Source organism: Simochromis diagramma, unplaced genomic scaffold (assembly GCF_900408965.1).
Source record: "Simochromis diagramma unplaced genomic scaffold, fSimDia1.1 OVJJ01000596.1, whole genome shotgun sequence".
NCBI lineage: Eukaryota > Metazoa > Chordata > Actinopteri > Cichliformes > Cichlidae > Simochromis > Simochromis diagramma.
Window position 1 is genome coordinate 14,402,947 of NW_024387245.1, and position 17,230 is coordinate 14,420,176.

Sequence of the window (17,230 nt, forward strand, 5' to 3'; positions counted from 1 at the left end):
GTCTGGAAGCTCATCGGTTGCCAAATGAATATTTTTTGGAAATCTTTTCTTGGTCTCTTTGTACATCATATCACCTTTATCCAAGACCAGATTAAGGTCAGCCGTAGTCAAGTTTTCATTCGCATGAATCAAAGCAAGAAATATGAGTGAGTTGCATATGCACTGACTGTTTCTAGAGTCTTCATATTTAGGATGAGCCTGGCTGTGAGATGCACAGACATGTGTTACAGAGGGCTGGTTCTCAAGGTTCACTGTTTCTGCCTATTCCTCTGCGGGGCAACCTGCATATGGCCAATAAAGCATTCATTCATTCATTCATTTACAGCATCAGCACAAGATACCTGTTGTACATGTGCAGGAACATGTTGACCTGCCTGTTTGACACCATCAGCATTGGTCTTTGCAGACACACTGTCTTCTCTGAGGAAAATCACACTCAGCTTGTTCACATGTTGGTACACTGTGAAACTCATGGAAATTCTTCCCGCCAGCGTTATACGTCTGCTAGCCTTAGCATTGCTGCTAGAGTTAACACTGCAGCTAGCGCTAGCAGCGCTAGCTCTCTTGCTGTTAAAAGTGAGCCACACTGGCAATAACAAAGCTCATTTGTTACTTTTGTCTCACTGAACACCAATAACTATCACAGGAATACTCTTCTTGGCAGGTAACAACTGCTAAGGCATTATAGCTAGCGTTAGCATTGTTGCTAGCATTAGCACTGTTGCTAACGTTAGCACTGCTACTAACAATAAATTTTATAAACCTAAGTCATAGAAACGTCATTCTTTTTTAATCTTTCTTTTTTCTTTTAACTTTGCTGAACTTTAAAAGGACTTGTCATGTGAGTTTAAATGTCAAACATGTATTTTTTCCATCATAAAAATAAAACACTGCAGTACTGAGTGTACTGTACTTACCACAGCAGAGAGCAAAGCGGAATGACGACAGTTGGGCTCAGTGATAGGTTAAAAACAGATGAGGCGTTCAGGTGGTGCTTGGAAATTTGAGAGTCAGTTTGAATACCAATCAATAATGGCATCTGTGAGTATTTATGGTCGTGTCCAAATTCATGGGCTGAAGAACAATACTGTGAATGCTTTTCAAGCATTCAAACTAATTATGAATGCAGAAAAGTAATATCAGGTTTTGGATCCACCATGCATTACCATCTGCAAAGTGTCTGATTGGCAGTGGCACCGCTAATTCAGTAAAATTGTACCTGGATAAAAAACACACAACAGAACACTAAGAGTCATGGATTGGACTCCCAGAGCACAGACCTCAACTCTTGTGTATTGTATTTTCATGTATGTTTGCACCTTTTACCCAACAACATATAAATAAATGAGGGGTCACATGAAGACTTTTTCACAGTACTTTATATATGCGCATTAAGGAAAAACTCTTTATGCGTTACACTGTGGTAATAAATAGTTGTTGTTGTTTGTTTTTTTCCATTTGCACCATCCTCCATCTGTAACCAGGTGTTCCACCTCTGGAAAAGCAGACTCGTGAAATAAGTGACCTTGTCTCTTATGGCCAACATCATCAGGACTGTGCCATAGAGGTCCACTAATGCACATTAATCCTCCAACACAATGACCCCAATCCCTTAAATCTGTCAACAGGGAGCTGATGCTCCAGATTACAGATCGAGCTGTAATGATACTAAGGAACTCCTGTCTCGTTTGAAAATTCACACACAATTTATGATTTACAAACTTCATTATATGCAGTAGTAATGGCTGCTGTGCGTCTGGATCTCAATGGATTACCGTACTGCCAGTATAAAGTGGCTGGGATTATACTTTATAATGCTGTTTTCCAACCGCTCCTTTTTCAGCAAAATCTTGTATGAAGAGTATGAGTAACTGAAATCCTCTCTCAAAACTGTGATAAAGCCAAACATTTCACGCTGACATCATCTAAATGGCATTTAGTTTATATGTAGGAGACCGAGATTGGATGAATCTGACAGCAAAAAGGTTTCCAAAAAGCCACAGGATTTCAGTGGAAAAGCACGGTGAGACATATTTTGTTATTGTTGTCACACAAACTGTGCAGCTTTTATATCTTAATCAGTTCTGTGTCTGAACTTTTGAGTTTGGAATTCTGTCCTGTTTGATACAGAAGGTCCACAATCAAAGATGCTCAGCTATGATCCAGCACAGAGACAGCTTTAAATCACCGCTTATCTCTGTTTGTTTACTTTTTCTACTGTTGCTGGACAGATAAATCGACTGGAAAGGAGAGACGGGTTGTGCACATACAAAAACGCTGGGCCTGTAGGTAGAGAATTTGGGAGAAAGTTATTAAAATTGCTTTTATCAACACTCTAAATCCACCCGATGCTGTTGTGCAGCAGAGAGTGACAATGTGCGCTGACATATCCAAAGCTGCCAATTCCTGAGGTGCGTGGCATCAGATTATCTGGGCTTCTTTAAGCTGGTGAGGTTGTTTATGCATCACAGTTACAGAATGCAATTTTAAAAAGGTGTAGCTGTGGTCACCTCAGAGACACAGGAAGGGGGGCTGGAGAAAAAGAGACAAATGAGCCATGAGATATAATATGCAAGCCTGAACCATTGATAAAATACCTGGAATTCTTTGGGGACACAGTCAGGCTACACAGAATGAGAATCAGTTTTTTTCTGCTGAGTTTTTTCATCCTCTCAGTGTACAAGTCATTTTATACAGCAGGACAAAATCCTGGCAGGCACAACAAATACATTGCTGTCAGAGTGACATTTCCATGATAAAATCAACCTTAAATGACATTCAGCTGTGATTAAACATAATCAAATCCCACAGATTCCTACTAAAGCTTTAGCCTGTAATCCAAACCATTCACTGTACTTTCCTATGAATCGCTTTACTATTTAAAAAAAACAAAAACAGTAGCTGAATTAAATCCATTTTCAATTATAAAAAGAACCAATCGATTTCCTCTTTATTGATAGAATCTTGCAGGAAATACACATCACATTTTGGATTTAAAAAAGCAGGATGTCACAGAGAAAAAAAGGCATTTTATTTTCATTCACACATGAAAAATCTTACAGTCGAATGAATATGTGCACTGTGAGAACAGACCAAGATTACACGTTTTTTACAATTTGTAGAAGCAGGCCCCCAGGAGAAGCCCGAAGCCCAAGGTATCTCTGTTTAAAAAAAAAAAAAAAAATCAGGAACAATGTCCATCTCAAACTCTGCACAGAGTATTTGCATAGCCTGCATTTGATTTGAATAAATATCTGGTGGAGACTGTAGTGACAGATTGCTCAAAATAACTTGATAAATGTTGCATATTCTCTGACAAATTGCACAGAGTCCTCAGGTATTCTCTAGAGGAGTCCTACAAAAAGTACAAAAGGCTGGAAAAGAATAGAATTACTAACAAGAAACAGTCCCTCCTGTACTGGTTTTTACCCTGAACTGAGCAATATCTGGAGCTGTTTCTGCAGGAGCAACTGAACTGTTGAAATGTAAGAGGAGATGAAAATGCAGTTGTCTTGAATTTGAAATGTGGAAATAAGTAACATAGCATAGAGAGTGTTTGTTAATATTTACAGAAATAAATCGGAGCCTATAGATTTCTTTTATCAGAGGATAAAACATGCAAATTTCTTTTAATCTTACTAATAAACATCACTTCATCTTCATGTGCACAGGTTTGCACATTATATAGAAAATGTCATTCATGTAATCACATATACATCCTTTTCCCTTTTTTTTAATAAAGAAAAATTAAAGACTTTGTTTTCCTTTTATACATCCTTTACACATACACACACCTAAACAAACTCACTGGGGTTCTCCTAGAGGTTTGACTACAGGCCATGGCATGTCAGGCAAAGGTGTTTGAGGTTCAGCGGGGGCCTGCTGTTGCTTTTGCTTCTGCTGGTTGGCCCAGTCTAACTCAACACCGTTCTTCTTTAGCGCAGCCAAGTGCTTGATGTCCAGCGTGGTGAAGGTGGTGAACTGGACCTGGTTTCTCTTACTGGTGGGGGAATGAAGAGGCTCACTGCGGTGTGGCCTCGCCAGTAGGGTAGCTGAACGATTTGCCATGGGGTCAATTGCCTTTCCTTGAAACTGCTGGTGCTGAGAGCTGTTCCTGCTTCGTCCTAGGGTTGCAGTTCTTTCTGGGACAGCCGCGGCGCTCACTGTAGGCAGATTGCCTTCCAGGCTGCGATGACCCATGGAATCTATCGAGTGGCGGGACTGCAGAGGGCAATGAGGCTCACGTTTTAGTGTGGACACTTGAGCCGGGGCACCTGAGGCAGGAGCACTGTGATTGCTGTTCCCAAGCCAAACCCAGTCGTGTTTGTGATCCTTTGTGTCTCCACTGGGGGCTGTGCCTGCCTGTATGGGGGTCTTTTGTTTCCTGAAACAGAGACTATAAGAAGCACAATTGAGCAGAAAAGCCAAGATGGCAACACAGGAGACCCCCACCAAGGCATACATGCCAATTTCCATGTCAGTCATAGCTTTGAATGTCCTAATGAGGTCACTCTCAATTACTTTGGGAGTTTTAGATTTAGGAGGCTCCTTTTCGGGTCTAACTTCTACCTTAGGAGTATCATTGTCAGGAGAGACATCGGGGTTGTCAAGCATGTTTCCATAGCTTACCCCAGGCCCTTCCTCTTTACGGACAATACCCACTGTTGCTGTGGGTTTGGCAGTGCTAAGTTGTGTATTTAAGTTTAATTCCTTTATTCTTGTAGGAGAAGCTGCAGTAGAAACAGTATAGTTGGAACCTTTTGGCGCTTTGGTTGCCTTTCCGATCCAGACAACATGGGCCTGTGGATTTCTAGTTGAAAATGTCGTTGGAGTGGTAGTTTTTACCAGAATAGACTCTTGCTGATCAGATATGTTGGCCCTGTTGAGCTGTTTATCCATCTCTGTGGCAGCAGTACTTGTTTTGCCCATCACTTTTGATGCACTGCCATTTAAATCCTTACTTCTGTCAGTGCTTCCTTTCCCTTCTCTTGCTACACTTCTGCTACTACTCTGTAAGTTGATCTTGAGAAGCCCCGAGCCCACTGCCAGCTTGCTCTTCCTTTTAGATTTTTGGCATTCCTCACAGATCCTCAGCTCCACTCTCACTGGCGCCCCCTGGCCTTCACCTTCACCCTCTGCTACTACAAATGCTGACTGTGGAGTGCGGCGTATTGTGGCCACCCGCTCATCTGGGGTAGAAACAGTCAGAGAGTAGATACTGCGGTCAAACAGGTCCAGTGGAGCAACTGCCCCATCGCTGAAAGAAACCCAGCAGCTGACCAATGCTTCCTATGAAAGAAAGAAAAAAGGTTATATGTAGAAAATCAGGTCAGAATACCGGCGGTACATCAATACCTCCCTTGGGCTATAGTCTCATTATTGTTAATAACATTAAACTGCCTATGCCAATCCCTTTAAAGTATATAATATCAATGTTAATCTCTTCATAGTAAATGCCAGTAAGTAGTTTATCTAAAGTTATCCACTCTGGTTGAATTGCATTTCATACCATAAAGATATTATGAGAGTCTTATAAACGTCCTTCAAAAAGAAGCCCAAAAAAGAAAAATTAATTAACATGGGTCACATTAAGAACAGAATTGGCCAGTCAAATTACATTAATGCACAGTGACCTATTTCCTGTAGCTAATGTGAGTTACTGACTCGCCAAAGACCTAACCTATATTTTGGATTTGAATACATTATGAATGGCCCTAAGCAAAACATTAACACCCCGCCATCACAGACACAATTGGCTGGTCATGGGCACTGGCATGGTTCTAATAGTTTGTTATTGACGGGGCAGATCAGCAACAGTCACTGTGTACTGGAGGTAAAGTGAGTTGTCGTTCCAGCAGCTATGGACCGCCTAATTGCTGCCCCATGCCTGCGACAGGGAGCTGGTTTAAAATGGGCAGGCTGCCATGGCTAAATGTGTGAGTGAGCTTTTAAAATGATCATCTATGCACCCTGCCTGCCTCTCCCGCTCTTTCACACAGCATGGTGGTTGGAGATGATGGTCGAGGCTGTGAACACAAAGAACTCCTATTCAAAGAGGCGAGGAGAAAACACAAATATTATTAAACCCCTGAGGTCACTGGTATGGGAATCTGCTCTGCTGCGGCAGTACTTTTAATTCAAGTTCTTTCTGTAGGAGGCCATTATATCTGTGTTGCAGGATGAATATTTAGGATATGTTAATAACGTACTACTTTATTATGGCAAGTTCAAGTGTAATTTTAAGGGCTGTCTCAAAAGGTTTTCAATGAGAAACATGTTTTTATGTTGCTTATACTACCTCTGCTCCTTGTGTGCAGGAACAGCTGAACCCTAACTGGAAAAACCCTTAAATGAATGCTGAACAGTGCATTTATGACCCAAGGCATTTCTCTTCTTGCACTTTTATTTGCAATCCTTGAAATTCAGACTGCGATTAAAGAAGCTGAAAACCTTCATGATATATGAGAAAGCCAACCTGCAATGCTCTCACACTGGGATGTTTCAGACTATAACAAACCATAAAGGCTTTTCTTCTTCTTCTGCTTTTGGCTTCTCCCTTTAGGTGTCACCATAGTAAATCATCTACCTCTGCCTCTGTCCTAAGCCCCAATCTCAACCCTATTAAACATTTGCGGATTACGCTTAAAACCGAGGTCTGTGCCAATTCTGCCAAGAAGGACGGTCAAATATCCAGACAGAATTATGCCAGAAGCTTTTTAATGGCTACCAAAAGCATGCAGTTGAGGTGTAACCTGCTGAGAGGCATCTTACCAATTATTAGTAGAGGTATAAGTATATATTTGAGCCTGTATGTGTACTTTTAGCCATGTGTGGGTTAGAGAAAATCTAAAATAACATCAAATTTGTGCACTTAATTCTTGTTTTTTTAAAGTCACTAAAGACGTGCTGTTTAATCATTCCATCGTGGAAAAAAAAAAGTTCAAATAAAACATCAAAACCAAAACCACCATGGCATTCATTCCCATAATCAGTATATGTAAATTTCTGAAAACAACTGTATAACACACAAATGACATGTAGTGTATGAGGACTTGTTTTCAAATGAAAAAGTGGAACTTTTTTTCTTTAGTTAGACTTTTTAAATCTGCTAAGAGTACAACAAACAATGTTGGACTACAGAGACAAGACTGTGAATGCAATGATGTTATTTATGCTCTTGCTTTATTATGCATTCATCTGAATAACTGTTTCCAGGCTGGTGTCACTAATAAAAGGAGGGAATTTGTCAGTGGAGCTTGGTGATGAATGCCAGGAGGCTACTTGTTAAATGTCTACACCTCCACAGAACAACGACAGAAAGATGTTTTATGACAAAGGCTTACAAAGTTAAGAAAAAGAAGGAAAAAAGACAGACTGTGCACTCTCACAATCAACATTTAAACACACAAAATCTGAAAATTCTGAGTTCCCGTGATCTTAGCTAAGCCATCTTATGATATCCTGCCTATGGGGACAAGTCTGATAGACACTTCCACAGCAGCAGATCAGAATTTTCAAAGATGCAATTTTAAAGAAAAGTTCATATCAGGGATTCTCAACTTGTTTTTTTTTCTAGGGGCACTCTTGCACAATGATATGAGGCTGATCATAATAAACAATATTATTTATCAGATAAAAATGAAAACGGCAGCATAAAGACCCTCACTCATCTTTGATTGAAAGGATGGATGGATGGATGGATGGAAACACAAATGGAAAAACAACTGCCACATACACATGATCAGATGGATAGATGGATGGATGGATGTTTTGGTATAAAGTGGTGTTGAGGGACTTCTTCAAATAACATGAGTGTATTTTCTATCAGTTATCAGTTCAATTTTAGAATACATTTCATGCCCACTTGGTAGATCTACTAATCCTGTTCATAAAAAAATGTGATTGAGTATCATATGATCATGCAGTTATTCTGTTTTCCCAGTGAAACGTTTGCAGTGAGGCTAAAAATGAATAACTCTCAAATTAACATGCATGAAAAATTCTATTTTCATGCTTGTTAAGTATCATCATGAACAAATGAGATGTGCTTTAAACTGGCATGCTTTTGTGTGAAACAATTTTCCAGCTGCTCACCTGTTTGCGCTGCACGATCGTCTCCTTAGTGGTTGCCGTGGCAACAATAGCCCTGTTGCTCCCTGGACTGAGCTGCAGGGACAGAGAGAGCCCAGACACCAACTGCACTCCGAGCTGTGTCACACTCACTTTATCATCCACCACCCTGATGCTCGTCTCAGCCAGGACCGCTGACGTCAGAGGGGACAGCACCTGCAACAAGTTCATCCTTCTTCCAGCTAAAGATGGATATTGCACAATGCTCACACCACACTCACACAAACACAGTAAATGACTCACCTGTACAGTGGTAGTGCCCACAGCCCTTCCTTGCAGCACCACCCCATCCTGCACCCTAGCTATATCCGGATCTGCTATGTTTAGAGAATAGCGTACAAGGTTGGTCACATCTATCTGCCAATCAAAACAAACAGGAAAAAAAGGTTAAGCACTGTGTGGCAAAAGGTCAGGTGACTTTTAATCATAGTTAGCACAAGCATATAGAGAAAACCTATCATCCTCTTCTTTTGAAATGTGACAGTGTATAATTACTATGACTTCCCTATACTTACAAAGCATGAAACTGAAGAATGGGCATGTCAAGCCTTATAAAACCTGCTGACAAGTGAGCTTTATTTGGAAATGTTAAAATGCTTGTACCTGCCAATCAGAACCCAGAAAGTATTCAACTGTTTTTTCCCCAGTTAACGGGTCTGGCAGTGCCTCAGTGTCAGGCTGGGCTACAAAGGGTGTGAGCACCCTTACTGTAGAGTGCTGATACTGTAGCATGCAACCCCTGCCTTTCCTCATCTCCTCCTCTTCTTCACTGTCCCATGTAGACCTGACACACACAAAAAAAAAAAAAAAGCATAGGGACACAATGAGCTACACGTTTCTTGCAGACAGGTGGCTATAGAAGTATATTGCCTGTTTTAATATGTTTAAATATATACAGTAGTAGACACTTAGCACAGGTTATCAGAATGACCGCCTTATAAATATATATGTGTTGCAGTTAAGAGTGGAGAAATTATACCAACAAAGCCAGACTTGCTATCTCTACCTGCTTGCAGTGGTGTACATACAACTGACACAAAAAAAATCATTTATTTATTCTTTAACAATAAGGACTGGTGAGCTGAAGAAAAACTGAAGACCAGCAGTGAAGCTGTTGCTATTATAGAGGCACAATGCATGCTGAGTGACCTTTTCCGCTAAATGAATTGAAGTTAAATTAAACAGGATCCCACGGCTGAGTGGTTTGTTTATGGGTGATAGAGGTTAAGCTGTGAACCATCCTCAAACCCCTCAGCAATGATCATATAATTATCACACACGCAGCTGGTCTGCCACACACTGCACCACAGGTGTGCTGGAGGGTTGGAGAATATGTTTTTACACTGCAGGCGCAAAGTTCCTGTCAAGAGCTACAGTCCCAATAAACATCATTATTATATAGCCTAAGGTGAGAGCTTAACGTGATGGAAATGCTGCTTAAATCAGCGTGACTCAACATCAGACAGCAAAGTTACTTTAAATCTAGTTCATGAAAATGATCAGCATCTTGCTGGCCTTCCATATGCAGGGAATGAACAGGACTTATTTTTTGCTCCATCACATACTTGTACTAGTTCTGTTCAGAACTTTTGAGCCACCCCTCATTTCTTTATATTTTGCTACCAAGGAGTCAGACTTTTTTGTACTTTTTAAAAGTGGTCATGAGAAATATTTCTCCGGGCTTTCTGGAAGTCTTTCAGAGTTTTTTGGACATTGGCTGCTTTTTCACTTCTCTATCCAGTTCTTGCACTTCATAATACTGACCTATGAATCATTCACCCAGGGATGAACCAGGGTTGTGTCTGCACATAAAAACTAAAGCTTAGTAAAGAAATTGTTTGAAATTGTGTCCTTAGGCACTTTGTTACTAGTTCCCTATCACAAAATACATTATTTGTTCCCATTTATTTTGTTTAGTCTAAAAAATGTCAAAGATAACACAGTTTAATAGGCATTAAAATAATATTTTTGCACCAAACAGGTGATTCCCAAAGAACTATAAACCAAAACTTGGCATATCACAAGGTGGGTGTGCAATGGACAAGTGTAGAACAGAAGAATAAGTGACATCGTAACAAAAAAACAAAACAAAAAAACAACACTACCTACAAGAAATAAACAGTATCTGAAAATCACATCCACCAAAGACCTGAAACAAGGCCTGAGAAATGCATCTGGCCCTTCAGCAGATCCATCTACTATTTACTGAGTCTTTCAATCTTTCATGAAGCCATTCTCAAAGGAAACAGAGAGAAAAGGCTGAATAAACTTTATTTATACAGCACCGTTCACAGGTCAAAAACTACAAAGTGCTTTACAATAAAAACAGGCATAAGAAACACAGAAGATAAAAACATAAAACAGAATATATATATATATATATATAACATCATACAACCTAAAACAAGTTAAAAGCCAGTCTGAATAAATGAGTTTTCAGCTGCTTCTTAAAAAAATCAGCAGAATCAAGACAGCACAAACAGAGGGAGGGAATTCCACAATCAGGGACCCACAACTCTAAAGGATTTATCCCCTCTGGTCTTAAAATGAGTTTGTGGGATTGTTAACAGCCTTAGACTGAAAGATCTCAGACTGCGAGAAGAGGTGTAGGATTCTAGAAAGTCAGAAATATAGGCTGGGACTTGACCACGCAGGGCTCTCTGGTACAGAAAACAGCAGCGTTCTGTACCAACTGGAGACGGTCAAGATCCTCTTATTCAAACATTTGAAAAGGCTGTTACACTAATCAAGAAGAGATGAAATAAAGGCATGAATAATCATCTCTAACTCAGCTTTTGACACAAGAGTTTGAAGTTTAGAAATATTTCTAAAAAAGAAAAAACTGTTTCTCATTAATCCACCAGATTGGCTCTCCAATGGCATGGCTGAATCAAACATAATACGAAGGTTTCGGAGGTTTGGTTTGACAGAGGTATGCCAAGTTACACAATAAGTGGTTTAAAAATGTGTGGCAACAGAGAGTGACAAATCCAAATCTGGACATTTTTGGTTAAAATGGTTGTCAATATGTACAGAGGAGTTCAGAAGAGAAGTGCAACAGTGAATGTCAACAGCCACCTCTAAAAAATGGTGGATGCTCTGTCACAGTTTGGTGCTACATTTCACTCAGTGTTGTTGGCGATCGCTTTAAAATTGACTGAATTATGAATGCAGAAAAGTATATCCCTGTCAACCCGTAAAATTTGTGCAGGTTACAGAGACTTTACTAGATCACCTGCAAACTGTGACAAACTGCAAATTTTGGATGTGGTCAAAAAATGCCTGTAAATGCCTTCTTTTATAGTTTAAACCCTAAATATGCATTTGGGCAGCATCTTAGGGATTTAAGATATCGACACGCTGTAAACTGTTATGATGTGTGAATGCTGGACTGTCAGAGATGGAATGAAGAGAGACAAATAAAGCTTTCATGGGTACCCATACTTCCAAACCTTTGATAACACGAGTACTTGACCATGCCAAGCCGCTGTTTCCTCTTAAAAAAAAAAACTGCCAAGGATCTTTGCAATTTTTCCCGCGAACAACTATTAGTTGATTCTTCTTTAGAACCTGTGAACAACTAAGGTTGAAAACTCTGAACCACGACTAGAGTTGGATGTCTCGAGACTGGTCTTGGTCTCGAGACCACTTTTACGTGGTCTTGGTCTTGTCTTGGTCTCGATGGACTTTGGTCTTGGTCTTGTCTTGGTCTCGGATTCCTCAGTCTTGTCTCGGTCTTGCTGTCTCAGATCGACACAGTGGTCGGGAGATTTGGAGTCAACAGTATCCATGACACACAACCTAATGTGTAATAATGTGTCATGCGCAAAAGCATCAGCTCGAAGAGCCGTGCTTAGAGAGTGCTTTGTAGTGAATCAGAAGAGTCGACTCCCATTGAGCGAGAGCCGGCTCCTCACTTTATTTCCTTTCACTGCTCAGCTCTCACACAGTGGCTCAGCTATGGTCCAATCCCTCCATATTGTGGCCAATCGCATGCGAGGATATAGGATAATATCAATATGTGAAAAACAGAGAGGGTGAGAGACGCGACAGTCAAGTGGAGCGTGTGTCTGTCCTCTCAGTAAACGAGTAAGACAGTAGACAGCGGTGAGGAGGGCTGTGTGAGTGCATCGCAAAAACACATAAATATGCCTGACACCCTTAAATGAAGCAACATCTGGCTGCAGTTTAAGACTTTTTTGTCTCGGTCTTGGTTTTGGTCTCGTCTCGACTTTGTCTTGGTCTTGACTCGGTCTGTCTTGGTCTTGTCTTGGTCCGGATACCCTCTGGTCTTGGTATTGTCTTGGTCTTGGTTTAGGCGGTCTTGACTACAAGTCTAACCATGACTTCACAGGTTATACTGTAGTCAGATTTTGCAATACCATCTGCATCTGAGATAAATGAAGAAACCTTTGACTGCCCTTCAAGAAGTCTGGAGAAGCTAAAAGCTTCTTAATTATAAGAAAGCTGTCTAAGAGAGTTCAGGCTGTGCTGACAGACAAAGTGCTCATACCACCTATGACTTTCAAGCTCATTAGAACTACGCAAACTCTGTTTTTGCTCTTTATTATGTATTTCCATGTATGTTTGGACATGTTTTACTAAATCACTGCAAGAAAAATGTAAAGAAATGAAAGATGGTAAAAGACATTTGCACAGTGATGTATATTTTGCCCTTGATTTTTAAGATTTCAGAGAGTAGCTTTTAAAAACACTGTACCACAAAACTTTGAGATTTCTATGTTTCCTCACTTTTCAATTAGTTTTTTCAATAACCCTTAAACCAGCACGCCTGTTTAGGATTGCTAGGCTGCAAATCAATAATCACAGTATTAGTGTTAATTAAACAGTATAAGTGTTCATTGATTACAAGTGTTTTACATTCTACAAGTGTTTAAGAGTTTATTTTGAAACCAAAAGAGAGTAAAAAACATGCTGAGGTGAAAATTTTCCATGAATCTACATAGTTTTTTAAGATATAAACATATGAAAAACCCATAAGAAGTTTGACCTTAAGTTTTGCCTCCATTATATTATCTATCTATCTATCTATCGAGAGAGAGAGAGAGATTAGTGTATTCCACAGTATAGGATGGAAAATAACACTGAGCACCTTTATTACTTGCGAAAGTGAGAGAAAAATAGAGAATAGTCAGTACAATCACTGTTGAAATTTCACAATACTGACCTAATGTCCCTTTGGGCCCAGAGCTGGGTAGTGAATGTTTTGGGAAATGACAGCCCATCAGGTGGCCATCATCATTAGTATTGAGTGGGGAAAATAGTGACTCGTATTGAGTAAAATCCCACTAACCTTTACCTCCAGGGCAACTGCGTTGCCTTTACACTCGCCTGCTCACTAATGTACCAAACACAGATGTGATGTTGTTTGTTATGACTGACTGTAAAGAGTGCACAGATGGATATTAGAAACACACCACTCAGTATAATGTCATTCAATTCAACACCACCATTAACAGTCTCAACATGTACCAGCTGATTGTTTCTGAGCCAGTGTCAACAAAAACATTAAAAGAAAACAAAAAACAGCAAAGATTTATTACAGGTTAAACATCAACTTTAGACTTAAACCTGTTTTTTATCTGAAACACCAGAAATAATAGAATAACACTTTATTGTGCCATATATATGTGCAGTGAATTTGTGGAGGATGGTGTTAGCTGTGGTGGGAAACAGACTTCCATTCCTATATGTCACGTGCCTATGACGTATAGGTCAATGGGAACAGCTTTAGATCTTGGCCTCTGTAAACATTTTGGGTCATATTGAACAAAAGATTAAGTCTGTTTTGTAACTCTTGGTAATACCATGCTTCAAAATGGCGAATTCTCTATCATATAAAAATTGTTAATCTCAAGTTGCTAGCCAATGAGTGCATGGTTTCACAGTCAGACCTACCCCTCTCTACATCTTGTTTTTACTCTTCTTTTGCAGTCAAGGTGGCAGAAACACTCACGCCAAGGCTTATAAACAACACTTTGGAAGCCAGTCATGACATCACTTTTATTCTTCTCTATGCTATAGATGAGGTTAGCCAACCTTTATTGATGATGCATAAGTAAACTTTTATGCAGAAAAAAGCTTTAGTATTTGACTCAGTACTTCAAAGCAAAGTCTTACAGGTAAGGCAGGTGACAGAAGGTAACAGAACCCCCAAGGAACAATAGATGTACGGCAGTTGGTCAGGCCTTACCTCCTGTTTCCAGTAGTAACGGGAACCCTCCAGCCTTTGATCTGGCTAAGCTCAGGGTCAGCCACATCAATACGCAAGGGCAGACGGGGCATCCATACACTCATCTCCAGCTGGGCACTCAGAAAACCATATGTAAAGTTGAGCATTATCCTACTTTTCCCTCTGGTTTCCTTCCCATTTAGATATACATAGCTGCAGCGCTCTGACACCTAGAAAGAAAAATAGAGAAGAAAGATAATGAACAAAGGCCTCAAGAAGTATGTCTTGGTTCACAAACTCAGAGTTGCTCGAAAACTTTGTAAATATACCGAACAAGAAAGTTATTTTAAAATGTACACAGGAGTCACTTGACCAGAACTGGGACTGGACTGTCATCTAGTGATGTGAAATCAATATTCTCTGGATGTACCCTGGTGAAGGTCTTTTAATGTAAAGCCTATGCAAACTCAATAAGTTTGAATATATATATGATGAGAGGGTAGAGGGGACAGAACTGCCAAACCCAATAAGGCAAAACCACACACATACCAACATTTTATTAATTTCACACCACTTTCAAAGTCTGGCCTGGGAATTGCAGCGTGTTTGTGTTTATGTCATGTAAATTCACATCTGTGGTCTCTATGAAACTGTTACTGAATGTAAATTAGCTCTCCTTTATGACTGTTCCTGTAATGCCTTACTGTAGGTTGGAGTGCCGCAATCCCCACCAGCGAGCGCAATGAGGTGAGACACAGCAGTTGGTGTGTTTTATTTAAGATTGGAGGCCTATCTCCACTGCCGCCGTACTTATCTTAACAAACCAGTGGCTCCACAGAGGTAATTGGAGAGCACTAGACTGGAGAATAGAATGGAGCACTGGAGAGAGGGAGGCAAAAAGAAGGAGGAGGGAAAAAGTGAGGAAAAAGCAGGAGGAATGAATTCTGAAGCAAGTCGAGCTGAACTCTCATGGAAATGATGACAGAGGGCAGTTCATCATGCTAACTGTTCATGACTCAGATTTCTTGGGCAGCTCTCCAATTCAACTTCCTCTTCTATAGTCAGCAGACGATTTGACGGTGGAAGATGAGGGATGCCATATCTACTGCTAGCAAATAGATCAAACGCATTTCTTTTTAACTTACCACCCCTCATCTTCATGTGATAGCACAGGAAAGAATGCACCAGTTGTAAATGTTCACCCACCTCATTGATCCTTTATCCGACTTAGATAAATGACTGTCTGTGGGCCTGAACAGTGTTGTATATAAACATGATTTTCTTATTTATTTATTTTTTTTGCAACATGTTGCTAGTCAGATAGTTATGTTGTCACTTTATTACATATGTTTTCAATTATCTGTATAATGTGCAGACTTCAAACTATCGATTTACTAGATTTACTATTTATCATGTCAAAAGTTGCAGAGCAGCCCACAATTTTAAGGGGTGAAGATACAAACATTAATTCAAATTTATTCCAGCAAGGGACAAGAGTGTGACAGAAAAAAAAAAATACAGACCAGCAACAACTACCCACACCCTGATATCAAAGCTTACCAAGCATGTGGAAAGACATAAACTAAACCTAATTAAAAGGTGGTAGCAAAAGATCCTTAGAACCAAACTGGGTGTATGCTGTCCATAACCAAGAAACCAAAGGTTGATATTTTAAAGAGCCAACAAGTAGCAATTATACAATCACATTACATTTTTCAGTAATATAGTAATATAAACGTACTGTATTGCTTTACTAAATCCAGTAACCACATTACAATTGTAGTTATGTTATCACATGTGTCAAGCTTCAGTTATCTACATGATAGACAGCTAAAAATACAGTCCAATATGCCTTTTCTCCTCCTACACACTTGCTCTTCAATCAGCTGAATCCGGTCGTTAAGTCTGACGTCACTAGACGTGTCTGGGCCTAAACTCCGCTGCAGGTCCATATATCAAACGATCACTATGACATTACTGAGAGTTGAAAAACTGTCTAAAGTCTTTCATCTTTAATAAAATGATCAGCGTTCTGCTCTACCAGGTGTAACAACCGAGTTTAACATCCAGGCATCCATGAAAACGGAATTTATGACATTTAACGGAGTTAGAAGTTAGCAGGAAGTTAGCTCGCTAGCTTCTATCTAAATACAATATAGCATGTCCTGACTGCGGGGTTTTGGAAACAAATTAAAACGTATATCTCTGTTATCACTTCCAGCATAAATGAAGACAGAAAACTAAACAGCAGTGATGTTTGTAGGGTTACTGAAGTTTGACTAGCTGTTATATAATGATGTGCTACGTGACCGCTAGTGACACAGCTATGTTAGCATAATATAAACAAGCTAACTTTTTTTTCCACTCGATAAAAGTTAATGTGAGTGTTCTCGGTGGTCAGGAACAAATGTAATCGCATGGCAGGATGCTGTAAAAGGACCAAACTTCAGCCAGGAGAACAACTGAGATAATCCATCCACAATACGAGGTTAGTCATTCATATACTGCTGCATGGGCTGGGCTGTAGTTACATCCTAAGGTTTTAAAAACTGAGCTTAAATAAATGATTAGCGGTAATAAAAGCCGAGGGAGGTCAACAGTGATCACTGACTGTTTTAGGAGCTTTTTGAGATTAAATAGAAGAAAATACAAAACATTAAACATGTTAACAACACAAAAGCCATATTAAACGCAGACTACTTTAGGCCCGGAAGTAGGATTCATCACGTCATCACTTAACGACCGGATTCGATTCATTTCCAAGGAGGAGAAAAATGGTGGTCCGGTCTACAGTTTTTGAGATATAACCATTAATAGTATCTACACTGCACAATAAGAAAAGAGCACAATAATAAAGCACAAACTATGTCCAGGACAGAAAAAAAGCTGCGCTATACTGCTAACACA

General features: G+C 39.8%; 1 protein-coding gene across 2 annotated transcripts in view; it reads right to left on the reverse strand.

The window, feature by feature from the left end:
* Positions 1 to 3,736: 3,736 nt before the first annotated feature.
* Positions 3,737 to 17,230, reverse strand: part of si:dkey-1d7.3 (transmembrane protein 132D) — a 37,224-nt gene continuing 23,730 nt past the window's right edge. The window contains exons 6-10 of one of the 2 annotated variants that reach the window (XM_040000642.1): positions 14,345 to 14,553; positions 8,734 to 8,914; positions 8,374 to 8,487; positions 8,095 to 8,286; positions 3,737 to 5,289 (exon numbers count right to left, since the gene is read on the reverse strand). In XM_040000642.1, coding sequence (XP_039856576.1) covers positions 3,805 to 5,289; positions 8,095 to 8,286; positions 8,374 to 8,487; positions 8,734 to 8,914; positions 14,345 to 14,553 — 2,181 coding nt within the window. In that variant the 3' untranslated portion in view covers positions 3,737 to 3,804. Of the gene's footprint in view, positions 5,290 to 8,094; positions 8,488 to 8,733; positions 8,915 to 14,344; positions 14,554 to 17,230 lie in introns of both variants that reach the window. The other variant, XM_040000641.1, reaches the window with a different exon arrangement.